The sequence below is a fragment of the Rhinolophus ferrumequinum genome, chromosome 20 (genome assembly GCF_004115265.2).
Source record: "Rhinolophus ferrumequinum isolate MPI-CBG mRhiFer1 chromosome 20, mRhiFer1_v1.p, whole genome shotgun sequence".
NCBI lineage: Eukaryota > Metazoa > Chordata > Mammalia > Chiroptera > Rhinolophidae > Rhinolophus > Rhinolophus ferrumequinum.
In genome coordinates this window covers 45,785,251-45,809,861 of record NC_046303.1, presented here as the reverse complement: position 1 = coordinate 45,809,861, position 24,611 = coordinate 45,785,251, and the positions used below count along the sequence as shown (strand labels likewise).

At 37.0% G+C, this 24,611-nt stretch overlaps 1 protein-coding gene across 4 annotated transcripts in view; it reads right to left on the bottom strand.

The window, feature by feature from the left end:
* Positions 1-24,611, bottom strand: part of MAGI2 (membrane associated guanylate kinase, WW and PDZ domain containing 2) — a 1,312,199-nt gene that overhangs the window by 146,664 nt on the left and 1,140,924 nt on the right. For 3 of the 4 annotated variants that reach the window (XM_033088532.1, XM_033088534.1, XM_033088535.1), the window contains 3 exons: positions 18,828-18,859; positions 12,299-12,488; positions 4,103-4,144 (listed from right to left, as the gene is read on the bottom strand). In XM_033088532.1, coding sequence (XP_032944423.1) covers positions 4,103-4,144; positions 12,299-12,488; positions 18,828-18,859 — 264 coding nt within the window. The remainder of the gene's footprint in view (positions 1-4,102; positions 4,145-12,298; positions 12,489-18,827; positions 18,860-24,611) is intronic. The other variant, XM_033088533.1, reaches the window with a different exon arrangement.

The window sequence follows — 24,611 nt, the reverse complement described above, 5'->3', positions numbered from 1 at the left end:
GTGCCTTAAGGCAGTTGTGTGTGTGTGTGTGTGTGTGTGAGTGTGTGTGTGTGTGTGTGAAATAAGAGCTGAATAAAGATTATTTTTCTTGGTTTACCCATCCCCCCACCCTTTGAGTCTGTCTTTAGAAAACAGCTACAATTATACGCACAAAGCTGGAAGACATAACTCTTTTTCCTTCCTGCTTTGTTAATTCTCTTGAAAGATTATGATGTTTCTGATACTTTCCTTTAGCTGCTCTTCTGGCCTCATGACACATTTAAAATTATCGCATCATGTTTTATGTCTTCTGTTAATGCAAGAACTTAAAGCAAAGACATCCAAGAGCCAACTCTTTACCCTAGTTACAGAATATCACAATCACCATCCCTCTCTCCTGTCGGTTTGCAAACCATGCACCAGGAAGGCTGTCAGATGAAGGGGTCTGGTGGATCCCTAGTGGGACCGGAGTCGCTTTGGATGTCACTCAACCATGCCCCATCAACATCCTTTTATTCTCTTCTGCTTTCTTGTTTATTCTCTTCCTATGCCTTTTTCTTTTTTTTTAACCTCCCCTTTCCTCAGCTGTTTTTAAAGAACTATCAGGGTTACTCAAGTTTTTCTTGGTGCAACTCAAGATGAGGCAGTGGTTGTGAAGAAATGGACTAAGGAGAGGCAGAACACTCTTTGGACATTGGTGACATTGGTGTTCAATGGCCAGCCATGGCCAGTGTTGCTTCTTCCTTAGAAGTCAGGTCCCAGGATCTTCAGGCATTATGAAATAAAGCAGCTTAAGATACTCATCCTAGATGGGACTTTACATGGCCACTGTGGCAAGCTATCAGAATGGAACTGACAAGTCCTGATTTATCTTGGGATCCCACTAACATTGAAAAAGCGAACACAGTTAAAAGTAGCAAATGGTGGCCACATCCAGGTATCAGGACAACTTTCTTCATAACAAAGATAAAGAGAATTTCAAAACGGATTCTTATTTCACACTGACTCCAGGAAGACTTCATGCGTCATATGTATCCTTGGTCTAGCTTTTGAAAGACAGGGCTTTGTGCATAGTTTTAGGGAAAAGGATGGGTGACTGAACACAACTGATTAATTTTATGAATGATTCAAGCTTCAAAAATGCAAAGAACGACATTTTTATGGATTAATTTGGCACATGGGATGCTGCTGTAAACATGTCAATTAAATTTTGGTACTTGAATCCCCTTTCATGTTTTAATTAAAACATAAGTACCACAGGCTTATTATCAGTTTGGCAAAGAGAAGGAATTCATTCAATTTCTTTCCTGCTGAAAAGAGCACTAATTTTCTGGCTTTTCTTTGTCAAGAGATCTAGGAAAGACAGTCTGAGGAAAGAATCAGGAATCAAAGGTGGCTGGCTATTAAATATGTCTCTGGATTCTGGATTTCCAATGCACTCCAGATACAGAATGAGTAAAACAGGAATTAAATAGTTTCTATTGCTGGAATCTAACATTACCAGATAAGTAGCTAACACATTTCCCCCTTCCCTTGATGTTTTTTCCTTTATACCTTTGGTAATGTGAATGTGGCCAGACTTATTTTAGCCATAGTAGGCGCCATCTCCTGCTCTGTTTGGTTCTCTGTCTCCGCCTTCAAATAAACTCAGATTTCCCCATCCTAAATACCCCTTTGCTTACCCATCCATTCCTCTCTTGGAAGAGTCGTCCCTCATCTTCATTCTCTCATTTCTGCCTTACTCCTGCCAGTCTTGTTTCTATTCTCTTGGCATTAATAAACTACTCTCTTTAAAGTCATTGATGACACCTTAATGACCAAATTGAATGGCCATTATCTTTTCTCATTCTAACAGATTTCTGTGTCTCGTTTGATACTGGTGATGTACCTTGATGACTCCTGATTTCTTTTGTTTTTAAACAAGAAAGATCTCCTTCCAGAAGTGATCCCTACTCTTGGTTTCTGTGATACTTCATGCCCTGGCTCTCTTGTCTTTGGGTAGAGTTGTCCATTCAAAGGTGCTAGGTACGGATTCATTGTTTCTCACTAACTGTGTGTGTCCCTTTGTGATGGCATCACTATCTTTGCCTATCTATAGTATTCCATTATGCACACCCTGTAGGAATTGCTAAGTAAATATTTCTTGAATTTAATTGCTTTAATATACTAATCTAGTTGACCGAATAAATCATGGCATTATTTTACTATGGAGTTATCATTTAGCTTCATAATTACATTATTTAGACTTCTGATTCTTAGTTTTGCCTCTGTATCTAAGCATCTTACATAGCTAAAGTTAAAACAATACCTTATAATTATGATAAATATATCTAAGTCAAAAAATCATGACACAGAATTTGATAAAGGACATTATAAATGTGAGAAGTAGTATGGGAGATCTATTTATTTGGTTGCAGTAATAATTATCTAGATTATTTTGATAACTTGTGTGGACATTTAAGAAAATATTTGGATTGATTCTTTTCTTGGAAACCTGGATTGCATAGTAGTATAATATGCTCGAACTACATTGTAACTTTTCTCTTTTAAGTAATGTATGTTTTTGAAATGTAAACATAGTATTTTGTACATATATCAAGGTAATGTAAGCTATTAGGTGGTTCTTTTCTTTCTTCTTTTGTTTTTAAATAAAGTACTTTCAGAAGCTGAGATTTTCAAGAAATGTGCTTGCTGTGACCAGTAAGCTAAGATTTAGACTTTCAAATTAAGTCCTGCTTTCATTTCGCAACTGTAATTACTATGTCTCATTTCCCTCTAGACATACAATATTCTTAAAACTTATAAGGATTTTACAGTTGGTATATAAAAATAATCATGCTTTGAAAATTTTCAGACCGAGATAAACAAAAACTTTACACATTATTTGAAGACAAAATGCTAAACAATATCTTCCATATTTTTTACATATCCAAAAAAATGACATGGAACTTACAAAGTGAAATGATCTCAAGCACATATATTCTCCAACGGGTGTTAGAACATGGTGAGACGGATAATGAGCTGTCATCATGGAAACACGCTAAAGATCTGTGCTGTGAGCCTACAGACCTGAAATAGTACTATTATGAAATGCTTTTTTCTACATTTGTTGCAGTGTTCTAGCTTTCAATCCAGTGGTCTAGTCAGCTGTTCAAAGCACTTCATAAGAGTAAAAATATCTGAATCTTCCCTTTCCACCTTCATTTCCATAGTAACATCAAATATTTTAGCATAAACCAAAATTAATTATTTTCAGAATGGTTAGGTCAAAAATTTTTTTCCTTTCAAATAAATTGATTGATTATTACTAACAGCTCTTAAACTTGAAATTATAACATTCTATTCTAACTTAAAAACTATTGAAATGTAGCATTTTATAACTGGCATGGTTTAAAAAAATTAAAAGAGGTATTTAATTGATGTGAAAATAATTTCATTCTATTAGAAAAATTTCTAATAAGTTCTTCAGAAATGTCTAAATTGCAAATCTCTTATTTATATGTATTTAGTTTAGGTCTGTCCAATATAAATATAAGCTACATAAATAATTTAAAATTTTCTAGTAGCCACATTTTAAAAAAGCAAAAATAAACAGGTGCAACCAATTTTAATAATATATTTTTAACCTAATAGATTCAAAATATTATTTAAACATTAATCAATATAAAAATAATTGAGATGTTATACATTTCTATTTTTTTTTTTTGTATTGTCTTTGAAATCTGGTGTGGATTTTAAACACATCTTATAGCACCTCCAAATTCACAGTGGCTGTATTTCAAGAGCCCAACAGCTACATGTGGCTAGAAGCTACTGGATTGGACAGCATAAAGTTAGTCAGTCTGGTGGCTTTGTCACCTGGTTTGTAATCTACTCTTTTACTAAAGCATTTTATGAAAGAAATCAATAAATATGGCTGTTTTCTTTTGTCTTTTGTTTGTTTCTTTGCCAACCATTGAGGCCTACTTTGATGAGACGTGCTTTCTACCTTAAATACATGCTTATGTGGGTGAATAAAATTAGCACAGTAATTACATACTAATGAACTGATTCTACTCAAATGATTTGTTACACAAAATGGAAGACATCATTCATAGGACTGTGAGTATTGAAGAATACTTGCCAGAGGAATCCATTCGAAAACTGGTCCTTGGTGGCACTTGTTCTGGATGGGAAAATGGGGAATTGAAATTGAAATTCATTTAGGGCATTTTAAAATTCACCTTTATTTTCCTTTTGTTGCTATTATAACTCACCCCCAATTTGTGCTCTATGTCTAATGATTTTTTTCCTCTAAAATCTATGGAAGTTAGTGAACAGATTTACTGTTTTATATATATGGACATGTCTGTAAATATATTTCTTTCACATGTACCTAAAATAGAAAAATCTGAATTCCTTTAGATCAGAATGGAAAAAAAGATCACGATTTCCAAATATTAACCTTTGATTCTCATTATAAGAATGCTTTTTTGAAAGTCAAACCATTCCAAAACCTGACCTATAAACACAGTAAATATAGGTTTTTTTAAAGTCATGTCATGACATTGTGTCATCAAAAATTGTAATGAAAACTAGAAAACTCAATCAACAATTATGTTGATTTATGTACACCTGTCCAAGTATTTTGATACTTGCTTTGGATAGTTGAATTTACGTATAAATAGTTGAATTAAATTGGTTTATTTTAGCAATAGAGATCTTCCACGAGAATTATGATGTAATCTATGCTACATGTAACAAAAATTCGTGAACATGAATATAAAATAATATACATAGGAAGCACTATGAAAGAAATGGGTACTTTACCATTAAATTTAAGAAATTAAAATAAGACCAAATTCTGATTACTTTCTAATTGAGCTTTGTTTCAAACAGAGTTCAAAATTATTCAACACTGAAAATGAAAATAGAAGCCTCTTGAGGAGACAATGAGGCATCGGATTGCGAGGCTTCGTTGTCTGACGCGTGTCCCTGCTGTACCTGCTCAGCTTATCTCACTCATCACAGGCAGGGCGATTACCCCTGCCAGGCAATCTGTGTTTGCACAGTAAAGGCGAATCAGTTTTCCAGCAGAACTGTTATTATTGTTATTATTATTATTTTTTAAAAAACCTCCATGTTTATTGCATAGGACTATGAATTCAGAAATATCCTTTCATTAAACAGAGAGAGCTGTATCAGGGATGGAAGACTGCTACATCTGAACACTTCCATTAGTTATAAAACTGAAATTCTACATTATCATAATCTCACTAGGACCTACTTGTCATCCAGCAATTACACTCAGTTTACTGCAGCCCCAATGGTCTCATATTTATTCATGAAAGTACTTTGGGTTACATTGTCAACTTGTGCTACCAACAAAATGCTTTGACATACTAAATAACTTTTAATCAAGGACTGCTTTTAGTTTCCTTTTCACCCGGCCCTATCCCCCCATTACACCCTGTCTGATTCCAGAAACAGTAAGTTATAAACTACTGAATTACATAAATATGCAAGCTATTGGTTTGGATCTAATTTCCAAAATGCATGTGAAAAAACTGTGTCCTCAACCTAACTTTGATTTCACTATCTATTTATTACTTAGCTCATATCATGGTAACTTTTTTTATTAAAAGGAACCTGTTAGAAATATAAATATTACCATAGCCATTTACAAAGCTATCCGAAAAAATTATTTTTGAAATTAGATTTCCAAATTAAAATCTACTTATTAAAAATGGCAAAGACAGCTAACTGGATTTACTGATCTTCTTTATCAATATATTATAACTGCAAAGTGACACACAATGTGATATACTGGAAACTCCAACTAAAAGGCAGATTTTTTTTCACAGATCAAACCATAACATAAATTATACTAAAGACAGCAATAATGATTCCCCCATGGAAAAAAGGTACAGGAAATTAACCTTCATAACACAGTTGAGGACATTTTAAAATGATAATGTTATTAAATTTTTTTCTAGTCTTTTATGATTCTCATGCTAAAGTCACTGGTAAAAGTGTCTTAGCTTTTACATATCATCTTTTTTTTAATATTTCACTAAAATAAGACAGTGTTCCAGAGAGCATATGTGGGTGGCCCTTGAAGGCCACTGGACACCAGCAATGTCCGAGGCCAGGGCTTGAGGCAGTGTTCAGATGTGAGGATGCTCTCTAGGAAGGCCAGGTAGTCTGCCACAATCACTTACTAGCTGCCTGCAGCTATGGCATCCATGAACTTATCAAAACCTTTCTTAAGTCTATTACTATGTGCAGCTTGACCATACTGAGCATTTACTACAAAGGCAAAGGAGACTGGAGACAGGTAGGCTCAAGCAGAAGCACCTGCACAGGAGTCGGGGGTCTGGCCCTGAGCACTGGGCACCTTGTGCCTCTACCTCGTGTGATGTGTCTCCACCAGCACTTGCCATTTAGAGTTTTCAGTGCTGCGCTGTGGTGGACGGTATTTTTATACTACCCCGTTTGTGCAAGTGGTTCTGCTGTTAAGATGGGAGACAGTGCAAACTGCAGCCCTTGCTCACTAATAACAAGGAAAGAGCAGCAGAAAAACCGATAGTTTAGAAATACAACCACCCATTTGTGATTAGCCATGCATTATATGTGCATTACAATACTGAACAATGAAAGAATTCCACAATGAACAATGTGGATAAAAGAGCAGGATAAAAGCCATAGATGTGAAAAATGCAACTGTCCCTTTTTGACCGGCTACACATGATAATTTCACATCAAGTACAGTACTAAAAAGTCAGTTAGCTCCTCCATTATGCTCTTTCATGGCCTGTGGTTACTTTAGATTGCTACCTTTGGTGCAATACTCAGTGCTTATTATGGGGTAATGTTCCCTAATTTCTGGAAGGAAAAATGGATTGTGTGCGCTCCTTTTGAAGAAATTCTAGAGGAATTTTTATTCTAAAGAGGTTATATTATAAGGCACACAACACCATATGGATCTCTGACATTTTTATGATCATACATCTGAATGATGTCTCACTGCAAAGGAATACGGACATGCTGTACCTCATAAATTGCTTGTTTATAATAACAAAGGTTTGATGTGAAGAGAAGAAAGTTTGGACAACTTCAGTCATAATTCAACTTGGGTTTATGCCCAGGTACAGAACTGTGAGGGAAAAGTTTCAGGGAACAAGGAATGTTCTTCTCTGTCTCTTTCTGTTTTCATCTGCTTGTCTACTCCAGCTTCTCAGGCTGCAGTGGGGAGAATGCCTAACAAATGACCCCAGGAGCTGAGAATGTTAAGACAAACCTTTAGAATAAGTCTGGCTTAAAGAAAACTGAAGCAACATGACAGCGCCCTCACTCCTAAATCAACTTCAATAGCATGATCAGAACTTCATTTCGTAAGGTTCCAAAGTGAAATATACTCATTTACTTTGGGAAGCACTTTGTATTGACTTGGTTGGCAATGAAAAGAGTCACGATAGCCGTCTATCTGCAGTTATGTAAGAATAATCTTTCAGATTATCATAAGACAGACAAAATTAACTCCCTTTTAGTCCTGTGATTATTGTGATGTTGAATCTGACTTATTCTCTGTGATGAGAATGAAAACTCTAGGACATAAGACTTGAATGCGTGAAGCCTGGGTCCCAATTTTGTTCTACTTAGTTTGTCATGCTCTAGATTTGTACATATGTATAAGTTTATGGGTATGGAGGGAGTTCCCTAGGCATTTGCCTACCAAGACAAGCCGCCACATAAGTCTTCAACTCAAATTAGGGACAAAATATATATGGGCAAAAATTCATCCCATCAAATAAATTAACTTGAAAGAAATTATTTACCTGAATAGGTATTACAATTTTCATTCATGGTCTGTACATTGAGATATATGCTTTTCTTGGACAGTAATGATGTCTATTTCTTTAATAGATGATGTAGTAAAGGGAAGCCATATAATTTATCATTCAAATGAGGAAAACCTGGAGAGTGAAGGGGCAGCTATGAATAATTATGCCAGGACATCAAAGAGCAGGACTGTTGCAGGCAAACTGGCATGTGTAGTCCCTTTCGTAGTCTCACGGGGAAGTAGGCCATTGTAAAATGTTTATCATATTGGAACTATGTGGGTGAAGCAATGATGCATTCACTTAAAGAAAAAGAATGGCAGGAAGCACAGGAGGGGAAAAAGCCTTTAGAAATAGGCTGTTTTTTCAAGCTTAGAAATGGTGTACATAGTCCAACATTCAGAATGTTAGCATACGAAGAAAATTCAAGCCCTTCTTCTTGTCACTGCAAAGAAATTAAAGTCCTTCTTTCAAGAGATGCATGGAAAAGGGCAGAGGACGTAGAAGTAAAAAGTAGCATGGCTTATGTCATGATTCAAAGGTGGGTATTTCCCTTTGCTTTCAATTAAAAAAAAAATGCAAGTAATGAGGACAGCAAGAAGTCAATTAGCAACAGAGGCTATTACACAAAGAAAAAAGTGACATTTGTCTCTAAAAGTCTTGAGTAGAGAAAGGGGTGGGAGATTTTTGCTTTATTCTGGTAATGACAGAGGGTCAATGCTTAAATAATTAACATGAAAACCCAGAAATCCCATTGGTTAAAACTTCTGAGATTTTGGGGGGACATGGTTCTTCTTTTATGTATATAATCTTTTAGCTTATATGGAATTAAGTTAGTCAGAAAAAAATTTTTTTGCATAAGGTTCTCCAATAAGGACTAACCAGATTTTTAATAAGTAAGGTATTCTCCAGATCAGACATCAATTTTGCACATGGAATGAGAAACTATTGGTCTAATTGTCTAATTATATTGAAACTACTGTTTATATTTACTGCACAGTTTTGTATGTTAAAAAACTGATATTATTTATTGTGTTGTATAATGCAGTCTCACTGTGTATAATGCAGTTTCACTGTGAGTTTCATATGAGAAGAGATTCTTGCGGTTTTTCTCTGTGGAGTACCCAGCAGAGTTCTAGTACCCAGTGTCTCATACATTCTTGTTGATTGATATGGGGCCTGGAGGTGCCATCTCTGGGCTCTTTGCCTGATGCTCTGAAGTCAGAGGCTTAGCCCTGCCTGCTGGGTGGAAGAATCTTCCTTCTCTTTCTTCAGTCCCAACTCATCATAAGAGGAGCTCATGAAGACAGGAGGTGTTTCTAGCTTTCCTCTATAAGCGTGGACCTGTCATGTTCTGTTTCGTATGGCTCCCGTATCCTATGGTTGTCTTTGTTTTCTTAAAATCACTACATTTTTTCCCCCCAGGAATACATCTTTATTAAGATGTCCTGTGCCTGCACATTAAAATGTTAGCGTAATCTAATTATGAGCCAAATGAGGCACAGCAGCATTTATATATCCTTTGACAAATTTCCATCATTTGCAGGGGATTGGTGACTTGAATCCAAACACTTCTTGACAGCCGTGATACAACCAACATTCTGTAGCTTTGTACAGCAGAAGCTTGTGGGTGGAGGTATATCCTTTTATTCGGTTAATGCAATTCAGTATTGAATGTGAAAGCAAACAATCTTTCAGCTTTAGACCCACTTGTAAAGGAGGGTACCGTGAGATTGCTACAGGCCAGGGACAATGTCGAAGGGCTTGGTTTAGACAGTTTTGGTTAGGATGCTCTTCCATTCTTCCCCTGGTCCCACTGATTTTTTTTCTCAGAAAGGAAGTTCAGGGACACAAGAATAAATAGAATGAAACCTAAATATTATGTGTGGGATTCAAAGGAATAATAAGAACAGTGGCTCACAATCAAAAATTTGAATACGGGGCTTTTGTTTGGATGCACATATTTCATGATCATTGGAAAAAAAAAACCCTATTTAGAGATGATGAGACATAGACTGAGCTTTGCCCCCATTCATTAAAAAATGTCTTTTGGTATTGTTTTAAAAAATTTAAATAAGGGAATGAAACTTTTTCATACTTGGAAACTGGAAATGTATGGAGGATAAAGAGCTGTTCTGTTCTTTCAAGATACTCATGTGTCCACAAGCAGAGTGACCTAACCAGTAGTGCAGAGGCTAGAGAAAGTGGCACCATGCTTTTCCTCTTTCCTTAATCTTCAGGGTAGAGCTTTCTTTCCGTGACAAGATTTCTGTGTTTCATTTACACTCCATTTAGTGTTGTAAAATAACATGATAGGAAAGAAAAGGATGGGAAAGAAAATGAGCTTGACTTCTTCTGGCTTCCTAAAAATTGTGACCCTGAAAACATTACTGTGACCTTAGAAACATTAGCGAGAGATGATGGAAACAAGTAGTGGGGGCATGATTAGAGTGGCAGCGGCCATGACATATTGGGGGCACTGATGGGAGCTGAGGGTGATGGGGTGGAGAGTCAGGATGCTTGTTGTTGCTGTGGCTGCAAAGCCAAAGGGGAGAAAGTGCTCCCAGAGGAAGACTGAAAAGGAAAGTTAGGGGAGGTTAAGGAGGATTGGTTTGCTCGATTTGTTACAGGTGAGGAGCAGAAAGGCAATGAACAGAAACAGCATTACAGCAGCTGGATAAAGAAATCAGAATTCTTTCAGGTTGAGAACAAGGTCATGCACAATTCCTGCTCAGAAACTGAGGGCGCAACAGTATCAGAAGCCATAAAGAGTGGACGGAACAATACCAACATTGCCTTTTGTCCTGAATAATAAAACCTTGCATTGGTGAGGAAACTGCAAAAAGATGGGAGCAAGTGACGAATGAAGGGACAAAAACAAGAGGAAACATCGTTTGATGCTCCCTAAATGTAACCAAAAAATGAAACAGCCAAAGGTGTGAAGATATTTAACCCTGCGATGCATTTCCACCTTCCAGGTTAGAACTTCTGCTGTAATTTGATCTCCATTTCTTTTATTTTCCCTGCTAAGTTTGTGAGAGCAGGGCCTATTACTCATATTTGGTATCTCCCTACAGTGCTGAGAGTGAAGTATTCAGTGAATACTTGGTTACTGAAGCAGAAAAGATATTAAGAACTGTGCTGAAATACTTTCAATTTTTTTCAATTTAACGGGCATTAACATCCTGAATTCATATCCTATATTATACAGTTAAAAATGACTACTTTATTCTTACTCCAAAGACATTCTAACTATACAATTCTTTAAAGACATTTCAGTTGTTTATCCAGAAGAGGAAGAATTAAATACAGTAGCCCTGACATAGCTGATTATTTAATAAAAAGAGGGGAGGGAGAGCTTCATTTTGATGAAAATGGTTTCTCAATGGCCTGCTGTCCTAACTATTTTATCAACCAAAATTACAAAGAGTTGTAGAGGACGGGGAAAAGTATTATATGTATTGGCCCTCTACCATCTGGATGAATAATTCTCAGCCCCTGAGCTCATCAAATAGTAAGCAGATAGGCGGTCCTCGGAGGTCACACACAATTTAAAACTTGCTCGTCATGCTTCACATGATAAAGTTGGAAGGAAGGCATTGGCGGAACATGGAATCAAAGGAAACTCGCAGACCGGAAACAGGCGTGCCAGGGAGCAAACCCCTCTCACTAGGCTAGGGTTCTCGATCCACTTATTCAGGCTCCTACTATACTGCACATTTCCCTTATAGATTACACATTCATGCCATTCAGATCCCTGTCCTCTAACATTTGGAAGAGATAACCTGCTACACGGTGGAAAGAGGCACAAATAACGTATATGCAATATTAAAAACTTCTGCTTTCTAATATTCATAAAGTACAATGAAATAATTTTTGAGGACCTTCAAATAGGATGACAAGTGCATACATGATATTTTATTTTATGACTGAACTTTCAAATGGGCCCCATTGCATTAAATGAGAAGCAGAAGTTTTGGGTACAAATGATTGGCAGCTGGCTCTGTGCTGCTTTCGGAACCGTTGCTTTTATGATTGTGATTTGGAAGGACTTGGCTAACATTCACTCACGGCCCTAAGTTCTGTGCCTTTATTCAAGGCTCTAAGAAAAATCTAAGCTTCGACTCAAGATCAGATTAAACATAAAAATCTCAAGCATTTCTTATTATTATTTGGTGACAAAGAAAACTAGCAACCTCCATCGCCACCTCCCCACTCCCAAATACATTCCTGATTTCCTCAGGGGCTTAGGGGGGAAAAAGTCGGAAATAAAATTTAAAATCAAAAGCTATAAACTTTTTAAAGAGTCAGGGTTTTTTTTTTTTTTTTTTTTTTTTTTTGCCTTTTTAAAGAGAAGTTTAGATCACTGGCTTTACTTTTGAGATACTTTTGAATCTCAGAACATTAAAATCACACCAGATCATTTTAGCCTCTACATAACTCTTGGCAAGGCTTTAGCTATTATTAATGTACTCTTGTTTTATGTGGCTTTCACTTACGCCTACTTTCATAAATGGCTCTCGATTTCTCATAGAGCTCATATGGGTCAGGCTTCCTTGGGTCAAAGGCCTCTGTTGAATCAGGAAAGGAACTCCTGTGCAGGGCAGGTGGGAAGGGCAGGTTCTGTGGTATGGCAGGAGCAGATAAACTCGTCTGAGGACTGCCTTGATTCTCCCATCGGTCCATTATCTGGAAAGTCAAAGAACAGAGAAAATGACTGACAAATTCTTTCTTGCTATTTCCTTTGTCACACACCATACCCTTCACCTCTAAGCGAGACTTTCTTGCCCTGCAAACTTTTCTTCCACGAAATGTTTTAAAACTTTGGTATAACTGCCTTGAGAGAAAAGATCCTATGTCTACATAATAAAGTATTATAGACTGTTATAAATACAAGTGGTGCCTGAATTTTGAATGCAAACTTATATAAACTTGGCACCTGAAGGCTCGTAATTTTCAGCAAATCACCTAATCTCTGAGTCTGTTTTTTTTCCTATAAAATAAAGATAATATGTATCTCAAGATGATTTATGTGCAAGTGCTTAGAAATATTTGGTATAATTCCTTTTCTAATAGGGTCCCAATACATTACATCATTTTAACTGAAACAGAAGAAGACAAAGTAGCCTGCACGTCTTCATTTGACTCCTATATGCCAACCATCTCCTATACTTGAACATTCAATCACTTTCCTTACAGTTTACAAGTAATAATACAACCATGTGGGATTTATGAATTGTTTAAAGTCTTCTGTGAAGCCTCATTTATTGCTGATCTGGTGTTTTCTTCCCCCAAATACTGCTGCTGCTGCTACTGCTACTGCTGTTGCTACCACCATAATTTATTAAATATCTATAGGACACTTGCCAATTTACCATGCCCTCTCACATATGGCATCTTCTTTAATCCTTACCATAGTCCTGCGAGGTACACAAAGCAGGGACTAACATCCTTTTATCAAGGAGAAAGCCAGGTTCACTGAGATCACCTATTGGCACTACCAACTTCACCTTCATTCAATGATCAACTGATTCCTATTCAAACTCACCTACTTTTTTGCTTTGAATAAACCTGCTTTGTGTAAGATTAGGTTAAGTTACTCTCTTGCCTAAAATTCTGCATTGGGTCCTCAGGCATGGTCCTCAGGAGAAAGGCCAAACTTTCTAGTGGGACGTATATGGCTCCTCATGACCCAGGTTCTGCTCACCTTTCTTCGCCTTTCTCATATCTGCTGATGGTCTCTTCTCCCATTCCCTCGGACCTATCAGGGTCTCTTGTGCCTCTGAACCTTTGCACCCTTTCTTAATTTTTCCTTCTACCTGCAAAGTTTACCTGTTTTCTGCTCTTCCACCTCCCTTCCTCATTTTACCTAACTGCTAGATTCAGATGAGCTGTCTCCTGTTCTAGAAGCCCTTCGCTGACCATTTCTGATTCGTTCACACGCCCCTCTTGGGTGCTCCCATGGCCCCCTCTACCCAGCCCTCTCACCACTTATCACACCCAACTGTATGACTAGACTATCCCTGTCTCCTCCAACAGATCATGCTGGAGACAGAGGCTGCAGTTCTTCTCATTGTTGTATTACCAACGCATAGTACGTACTCAGAAAATGTGAAGTGAGTAAATGAATCAATAAAATATGAAACCGCTTTTGTTCTAAAACCAGTTTTGATATACACTGCTGAACTTGGCCGAACTATAACTTTCTGTACCCGACTGCACTGTCCTGTTTTTGTTTTCATACTGGTTATATTTTGGTCAGGGTTTCAATGCCAGCAATCACCTATCAATGATAAATCTTATAAAACTGAAGGGGACACGAGGTACCATGTACTGTACAAGTCACTATGTAAAATAAAGTTCCCCATGACCTGCTCACCTCCCTGGGACTGTGGCAGGGGTTGGTGAGCCAGCAAATTAGGAGACAAAGGGGTCATTGAACCTTGTCTCAATAAGATTGGTGCTATGGTCTAAATGTGTGCGTCACTCCAAAATCCATATGTTGACATTCTAATACCCAAGGTGATGGTACTAGGAGGTGGGGCCTTTGGAGGTGATTGGGTCATGAGAGTGGAGACCCTCATGAATGGAATTAATGTCCTTATAAGGGAGACCTCAGAGACCCTAGTTCCTTTGCCAGGTGAGGTTACAGAGAAAAGACGGCCATCAAAGAAGAGGGCCCCAGCAGCACTGGATCTGCTGGTGCCTTGATTTTCGACTTCCCAGCCTCCAGAACTGTGAGAAATTTCTGTCATAGATAAGCCATCCAGTCTACGAAATTTTGTTTTAGCAGTGTGAAGAGATTAAGTAGCTTAATTTTCATTTGTTTTCTATACGCATATGTACTACCACCAAGATTTTATCTGAACAAAGATTCTAAAGCTATCAAGGATGGAAAACCCCTAGTTGAGTTCTATTCTCTAATATTGAACATAATCTCTAGGAGTGCAAAGATGTCCAGCAGCTGTCAGCCGCAGACCCTGGGTCAGAATCAGATATAACAGAATGCTGTTTTACATAATGATACATTGAGGGGAACAACTGGGAAATTTGCTTTAGAGTTTTAGCTAATTTTCTGCTCAGTGGGCCTTTTGTTCTCATTTACTAAAAATCTTTAGATATGCACTTCATAATTCATTTGACAGCAAAATTCATCTGGGAAGCCATTCTGGGTTCCTTTGGTCATCCTTCTGGCTGTCATGGCTCTGATGGGAAGACCCACATTTGTGGGTAAAGGCATATTCTTTTTTATTTTTCACGTTGACGTTAGGTACCATGTGGATGCATTCTGGCTGTGACTTTCCCCCTTCTGTATCCAAATATAAGATATCAAATTGTGAAAGTTACATAAATTAGTAATGCGGTCTGAGTAGCTGTGTGTCCCACTTGTCATCATAGGGCTTCAGCAAATGTCTAGCTCTTTCTCCCATCTTCCACTGAGGGTTATCCAATACCCACGTAGGTCTTGCTGGTATATGTATTGTTTGTGTACAATCACTGGAGCAAACATGCTTCAGGTGAAAGATCAGCATTTCTAAAAAAAATTCTTAAAACTAGAACAAATAATGCTTTGGGTGCTGTTTGAGAAAGTTTCTGTGGCAGATAGACAAATTCTACAATTTTGCTAGCACAGAGATGGGGGAATTAGTGAAGAGTCCAGTTCATGCTTAGTAAAGCATCTTACTGTGACATTCATCAACCCTTGAGTCACTCTGTCAGGGTTTCTTAAGATTGTAGAGCAGAAAATCACTGTGCCATTGAAATAACTGAAACAGCATACTCAAAGTCCTACACTCCCATCTCCCGGCTCCCACCCAGAAGATCACGGAACAAGCTGCTGCCCTGGGGTCAGAGGTCGCCCCTGCTCACTGGGGCTGAGGTGCTGATCTGACAGCACCTTTTGAAGGGTGCCCTCTGTTGACGTCTCCTTTCTCTCTTAGGCAACCTGGCCTCTGGACTTTTGCTTGCTTTCCAGCTGGGACTCCCAGTGCTCACTGAGCCACCTACATTCCAATCCTGTCCGCTTGCCCAGGCCTCACTTGCTTCACTGAGTGTCTTCCTGACTGTGAACCATCTAGAGTTATGCTACCTGCCAGGCTACCTGCCATGCTACCTGCCAGGCACTGGGGCCTTGTCCAGTCCCCAGTGGTTTCCATATCTAGGCCGATATTTATAAACATCTCACTAGAGTAAGGAAAAATGGAAATGAAGTCATTTTCTAGGTCTGGGAGAAGCCTGGTATCTCTGCTGACCTTGATGAATGAACGTCTGACTGTATGAAAGGACAGTCACCTACATCTCAGGGGACAGAGTGGACATACAGTCCACGACAGGCATCAAACAGGAAAACTGGAAAACCAAATTATGGTATGGTTAATTTTTTTAAACCCCATCTTCTGATTCTAGGGTGCAGACTGCGAGCAGAGTGCTTGTGAATAAGGCAGGCCCTCCCCCAGTCTCATGAAATACTCGATCTAGAAACTGTTTCCTTCCTATGGGCGGGGGTGCGGGTGGGGGAGGAGGGTAGTCTATACACACAACTCACTATTTTAGGGCAGGGCTGGAGGCTTTTGACTTGATTCTGTACTTGAAAAATGAATTTGGATCCCTTCCAGATGGAGACAATGAGAACTCAGTACATTAGTGTATTACTTGTTGAATGGGAAGTGACTATCTTGACGTGGATTAGCTTAGGATGTGGATCAGTAGGACAGGTGAGGGTCAGAAAGCGACAGGGCCAGAAGGAGGAGAGCGCTCACTCAGGATAACATCTCCTTATCCTGACTGGGGATGTCATCAATCCTCCTCAGAGGAGAGAGTTTATAAATCCATATCCTGTGGGCATATGTTTATAAACTTGTTTAAATGACTAGTTTAGCAAACTATGTTCATTTCATAGAGTGATTCAGTTTTTAAGGGTTTATACGTGGAGGGTGTACTTTCCAGGATGACACTTTATATTTTTGAGCTCATCATGTAGAGGCACTGTTTTAAGCCGCTTATTTGGATTAACTCACAGACTTCTCACAATAATCATATGAGGGGGTATTATTATTGTCCCCATTTCACAGATATAGAACTTGAGATACTGCAAGCTTCAGCAGCTCGTTGAAGGTCACAGAGCTGGAAGCAAACTGTGAACCCCCACAGTATGCTTCAGAGTCTGCACCCTAAACCACACACCATGCTGTCTCTTATTACAGGCCTTAGTTTAAGGAGTCTCTCATAGCCACATGGAGGACATTCCATCGACAGTCATCTATCTTCAATCAGCCTAGGATCTGGAAGTCCAAACTTTAGCTTTTTTCCGGTTTTAGAGGGGTGTATGGGTTCAGGATTAATTGTAAATTGAGTTCTATAAAACCTTTTTTGGAATTATTGACTACGGATATAATTACTTTAATGACAGCAAATGCTGTAATTATGCCAAATGGCATAATTTGTGTGTAAATGTGGTACATATAAGGAAATCTCTAAATTGCATAATTGGAACGCCATGATGAGGTTGCAAGTTTTCTTGTTAAATTAGATAAAGGTGTATATAACTACAGAACACAGATTTAACTTTGTTGATGAAAGGAAGGAATTAGATTTTGGCCAAGACAAAACAAATTTCATTTTAAACATTTTTAAATACTTCTCTTCAAAGTAACATCATGACTAAATGGTTTGCTAAGCCCAAACAGGTCCGGTTTTCCCATCTGGTATTCTCTGTGGACCGGATGTGCCAACTCCTAAATGGGGACATGCTTCGTGAGAATGTTCTACGGCCCTGACACCCTCAGTTCATTGTCTCTAGCTCCTGGTTTCCTCATCTTTCTTTGAGAGAAACCTGGAGCTCAGATATATTGCAGGGCTCAATAATACTTTATTTTCACATCTTCACCATTTTCAAGGCATATTACTTAATTAAGCCTGTTATTGCACTTGGAAAGTATGCAAACATATATTATCTCCATTTCCAAAATGAGAAAATCAAGCAATTAGAGATTCCCTCAGTAAAAGAAATTAGAAAAACATAAAATTACCCCCCAAATTCCCTACTCTTTGGCCATACTAGGGACACTTGAATCTGAACTGCTTACTGTCAGAGGAAAGAAAAGAAGCAGGTGGAAAATGTGATTCCCCGAGTTTTCTGGACTTGAATCACTTTGCCACAGCTCTTTTTTAGTCATGGGTTTTACACATTCTAGTCGGGGGAGTGTATTCTAACCCAACATAACATGGGATCCTGGAAAACCATTCTCAGCTCTTGGGACTTGTGCAACTACTAGTTTCAATCGAATGGCGAGTAAAGATCATTTCTAATTGCAAAGCCAACTTGGCTAACCTCGACTCACAAAAAGGTTATTCAAATGCTTCACCTCCTGTATTGGCATACAAATTACAGGATGATTCATAAAGGAACTAGGCCCAGAGAGGTTAGGTGATGGCAGAGATCACCAATATCTGAAGAAGATTCAGAAGCATCACCTTGAGTGAAGGTCAGGTTTTATGGGGGAAAACAAAATGTACGCATATGTGTATACCTATATTTGTATATATACAAGCACATATATTTTCACACACACATATATATTTAGCTTTGTATGTATTAAAATGCCAAAAAAATATACAAATATATACAGAGCTAAATATCTTGTGGGCCAGATTTACTTTGCAGGTCAAAACCTCTGGGCTTATAATTTTCATTGTTTCTAAAAATTTTATGTTATAACAACTATAGTATTTCTGACAGGGAAAAATGAAAGGTTTCTAAAGTATTTTTAGTACATCATACTGAATAGTATTAATGCTCATTTTGTAAGTCTATTAGAAAAACAGGCAGCATTGCTTTCATAGGAAAGTAAAATGAATTATTTTTGTATTTGTGGGACAAATACAAGAAAAGGGACACAGAGGATTTGTTGTTTTGATATCACAGAATCTCAGAGGTGGAAGAGATTTTGAGGTCATCCAATTCAACTCTTGCTTGAATGGGATTGCAATAATAACTAGAAATAAAGAAGCATAATAATTCCAACTTACAGGTTTTGGAGTTTTCCATGGAGAAAAGAAACCTGTAATAAAGAAAACAATATTTGAACTTTGAAAATACACCCCACTACCACTTATGGTTGGCATGATATTAAAATAATTGTGAGTCACTTAAATTCGTTAACAGCAAACAATAATAACCACAGAAATTTCTGCCTGGCTGGATAGTTTTCTTCAAGGAGCCTAAATAATTTCATTGGAATTATATTAGTGATTTTAAGAACAATTTCTTATTTGGAAGTTGAGGATTCTGAGGCACAGAGTAGGTGAGTATGTGTATGGCAAACTGTCAGCCACTTTTCAAGATCTAAAATTGAGTCATCCTTAGGGATTTCTGTGACACAGCTTTAGCTGGAGAATAAAAGAGGAGAGAGAGAGAGAGAGAGAGAGAGAGAGAGAGAGAGAGAGAGAGAGAGAGAGAAGAATATAGATAGAAATTTAGATTTTTAAAGGTAAATACATTTGCTTGGTATTTATATAAGAATTTTATAAGAAGTAATTCTGCTTTACATACCTTCTTTATGTAGTTAAAATCATTCAACAAGCCTTCACTAGTCTCACATTTAATGTAAATATCTATATTGCGAATCAGATTCTATTCTAACTTTTATGGGATTGTCCTCCCACTGAGATCTTCTGTAGAGCAGATATCTGTTTTATCCTAACACACTAGTGTGAGTACAATGTTCTGCATGAAGAAGTACCTCAAAATGTTTGTAAATTGAATGACCCATGTATCACCAAAACTATTTTTTAAAAACTTATAGAGCCCTTTCTATTATCACAAATAGTAAGATGATTGGACTACCTCTGTGATCCAAATGATTATTAAGATAATTAAAAGTAAAGGATAGATTGATTCCCTTTACTTTTTCCCCTTTATCATTATTTTATCATATGATATCAGTTTTAAAAAATGGTAGTAAAAACCAACTTAAAAATAATGGGAGTGGTGGTGAAGGGGGCTGCCATATATTGGTCCTAGCAAGCCACAACAAAACCTAGGATACAAATCAAAATTACTCTTTTCATATCATACAACTTCATTCAACAATTTCCCTCATTGCAATGTTAGGCGATATCTGATAAAATGCCCAGTAAAAAATGAAATTGACAATATGTCCCATACTATGTTTATCATCTTTAAACTGGGAATTGGACAAAATGAGAATATTTGAAAACAACCAATTTATAGGAGATATTTACAGAAATCTGGACACACAATTATCTAGATGCTTAAGCAATCCAACTCAGTCATGGCATAAATATGAATTGTACTGCAATGCACCATTGTGAAGAAATGATGCTTCATTTTAAGAAAAGAGTGAAAGTATATAATGCATCATGTTTCCCAGCTTTCCCCGGAACCCAAGTTAAATTTAAAACTCAAGTGTAATAACCACCTTACCTAAGAAGAGAGTAGAATTAGCTCACTTTCTAACATACTCTGTACCTTCTTATCTCTTTCCAACTAATGAAAAAAGAATTCTGTTCAATGTATGGTTTGATTAATTTACTTATAAGGATTTAATCACATCCTTTTTGGAAATAGCTCAGTAAAAATTGTAGATAAATAAATACATTAATCTCTCTGACTCATTTTATAGAATGGCAATGAAAACAATTTGACCATTAATTATGAAGTGAAATAAATTGTAACCTGTTGGCCAATTAACCATTCTTTTCTGTGAGGATAAAATTTATTTGCTATTTGAATAGAGAGCCCAGAAATAAACCCATGCCTATATGGTCATTTAATCTAGGACAAAGGAAGCAAGAATATATAGTGGGGTAAAAACAGTCTATTTAATAAATGGTCTTGGGAAAACTGGACAGATACTTGTGGAAAAAAAAATGAAACTGGACCACCTTCTTACACCATATATAAGAATAAACTCAAAATGAATTAAAGACTTAAATGTAAGACCTGAAACTGGAAAACTCCTAGAAGAAAACATAGGCAGCAAACTCTCTGACATTGTACTTAGTAATCTGTTTTCTGCTTTTATCTCCTTGGGCTAGGGAAACAAAAGTAAAAATAAACTATGGGACTACATCAAACTAAAATGTTTTTGCACAGAAAAAGAAACAATCAACAAAATGTAATGAAAGCCGATTGAATGGGAGAACATTTTTGCCAATGATACATCTGATAAGGGGTTAATATCCAAAATTTATTAAAACAATCATACAACTCAACACTGAAAAAACAAACAATCCAATTAAAAAATGGACAGAGAACCTGAATAGACATTCCTCCAAAGACTACATACCGATGGCCAATAGACATATGAAAAGATGCTCAATGTCACTAATCATCAGAGAAGTGCAAATTAAAACCACAATGAGATATCACCTCAGACCTGTCAGAATGGCTATCATCAATAAATAAAAAAACAAGTGTTGGCGAGGATGTGGAGAAAAGGGAACCTCATGCACTGTTGGTGGGATTGCAAATTGGTGCAGCCGTTATGGAAAACAATATGGAGGTTCCTCAAAAAATTAAAACTAGAACTACCTTATGACCCAGCAATTCCACTTCTGGGTATTTATCTGAAGAAATCCAAACACTAATTTGAAAAGATATATGCAGCCCTATTTTCACTGCAGCGCTATTTACGATAGAATAGATATGGAGGCAAACTAAGTGACCATCAATAGATGGCTGGATAAAGAAAACATGGTATGTATAGACAAAGGAGTATTGCTCAGCCATAAAAAAGAATGAAATCTTACTATCTGCAACAATATGGATGGACCTAGAGGATACTATGCTAAGTGAAATAAGTCAGACTGAGAAGACAAATACTGTATGATCTCATTTATATGTGGAATTTAAAAAACAAAACAAACAGACCAAAACAAAACAGAAATAGACTAATAGACACAAACTGATTGTTGCCAGAGGGTGGGGGTTGGAGGGTTGGACGAAAAAGGTGAAGGGGTTAAGAAGTACAAATTGGAAGTTACAAAACAGTCACAGGGATGTAAAGTAAAGCACAGGGAATATAGTCAATAATGTTGCAACAACTATGTATAGTGCCAGGTGGACACTAGGTTAATCGGAGGGATCTCTGTATAAATTATATAAATGTCTAACCACTTTGCTGTACAACTGAAATTAATATAAAATAATATTGAATGTCAATTGTAACTGAAAAAAATGATTGAAAAATTATTTGCTATTTTATGGAATTGCCAGCAACATTTAGAAAAAAGGTGCAATTTATACATTGCCAAAACATTCAAATATACACACAAATATACAAATATACACATACAATACCAAAACATTCAAATATCTCCTCAACTTTCTTTGTGTTGTCACCTCCTGGAGTGCCTGAACAGATTCGGAGTATTTGCTGTTTTACATTTGTTAGGTGCTGGGAGTTTCTTAGTCTCTGATACGGAAGTATTGAAAATGGTTCCTCTATTATGAAGCTCTCATCTCCACATGGGACATTATCTTAAAAGATGATTATTCCTCTCATGGAACATGAGCAAATCATCTGATCTTTCAATACTTATGGTGCCAGAACACTGGTCAAGGTCAAACAAGGACTAAGGGATGTTCAATTTGACCACTTCTCATCACAGGCACTCTGGCTTCCCATTCTTTAAAGGCTGTTACATTCAGTCTAACCTCAGACCATTGGCACGACCCAGGACTTCTTCACTGCTCCCATGATGGGAGTTTCTGGAGTATTTCTAATGCTGAGTTGTGCTGCAGAGGCTTCAGTCTCCGGAGCAGTCTTTCCTCTTTCTGAATCACTGTCAAAAAGAAGCTGCTTGCTGCAGAGCAAGTAATTTTAGGTAGCAAGAAATAGTATCAGAATAGACTTCTTTGAATATAAATAACTTAATGTGACCCTTTGTTTTCTTTAGCAAATTATCAATCATGTTATAAACATTTAAATTAGACGAATAGAAAACATGTATTTTGGATATACTCAATTTGGCCCGATTAAACCAGAAGGTTAAGTTTTCCACATGATTTAACTCCAATTTTCTGCTCAACTTCGTTGGAAGAGCTACAGAAATACTGAAATAGTGTGGGTCAAACTGTTTTATATTATAAATGTGTAAACATTTTTGTAGGGATGGCTCCTCCAAGAAACCTATGTAATTTTACTAACCATTGTCACCCCAATAAAGTTTAATTAAAAAAAAAAAACCAAACATAGTAAAAAACTTTTAAATCTTTATTTCTGCCTTTTTTTTTTCTTCCCGAAATCATTCCAGTCAGAGAGAAATCACAGCAGCAAATCGGCCTGGTTTGTTGAGAGGATTACTTTTGGGCTTTTTACCACCCATCTTCATAGGAAACAGGAATAAGGATATAGATATCTTTTTCTTAAGCTTTTCAGAGCTGACAGTCCTCTTTATAAAACCAAGTTCATAAAAATTAAGAGTTTTTTCCATATAAAAATAGTAGTAACAGTTCCTTTATGTTTTTGTTAATTTCTGGCCTTCACTCCCCTACTTCTATAGAAAGTGGTATAATTTCCTTATGGGATTAAAATTTCTTTGTAATGACCCATGTTTTCCATGCTGATCATTTATTGGTGTGTGCTTGTGTGTATATACGTGTACAAATGCAAACATATTACATTAATCTTGACTCTTAAAGACAACAAAAGTTGAAGACCTTACAGTACAGTTAAAAGCTAACTAAAACAAGAGTAGGAACATAAAAGGGAAAAATAAAATGCAGCTAAAAGAAAATTTAGATGCATTTAATAAAGTGCACAAAACTGAATTAGGTTTCTAAAATTTGTCTTCTTTAGAACCAGAAATAACACTAAAGTATATTTTTAATTCTGCACCTAAAAGTGAGATGGGCAGAGAAACAGAAACACAGTGCAAATGGCTTAGACAAGGAATTCTGGTACAAAAATGGAAGAGGAGAGAAGACAATACTGAAGTCATTGAAATGTAAATTCTACATGTCAACTAAATGTAATTTTTAGGGGTGGCCGGATGGCTTAGTTGGTTAGAGCGTGATCTCTCAACAAGGTTGCCGTGTTCAATTCCCCCTTGCAACTAAAGGTTGAAAACAGCAACTAGACTTGGAGCTGAGCTGTGCCCTCCACAACTAGACTGAAGGACAACAACTTGACTGGGAGTTGATGAGTCCTGGAAAAACACACTGTTCCCCAATGTAAATTAAAATATACATATATATAACTTTTAATAAACTGTAGGAATATGGTAGCCAGACAAACTATAATATGCCAAGTTAAATTTGAATTTCAGGTCAATAATGCATATTTTTTAAGTATAAGTATGTCCTGTATACTGTATGAGACATATATTGCATAGGACATACTTATACTAAAAAATTATTTGTTGTCCATATGAAATTAATTTAATTGGGAATTCTGTATTTTTATTTGCTAAATCTGATCACGCTATAGAGGTAACATTTTATAGATCCATTTAAAAATGAAAAGACAGTGCCCTGGGCAACCACGTAAAAAGTAAAACAGAATAAGTCACATCTAATGCAGCTAATATCCATTCAATTTAGTAAAAAAAATCCAGAAAATATTTAATATTTCCTTTTCTTACTCCCCCTCCAATGCTTGATTGCCAGGAATGTTGCTTTAGAGAAACCTGAGGATGTTCCCTTTGCTCTACAGATCATTGGATTATGGTGGCTGCCTGTTCCTCAGTAGCCTTGACTAAGGTCTCACCTCATGTGACGTAGAACTCGGTGTGGCTAACATCAGGGTCACAAAGGACCATTTTCAAATTGTTTGGTGACTGTTCAGT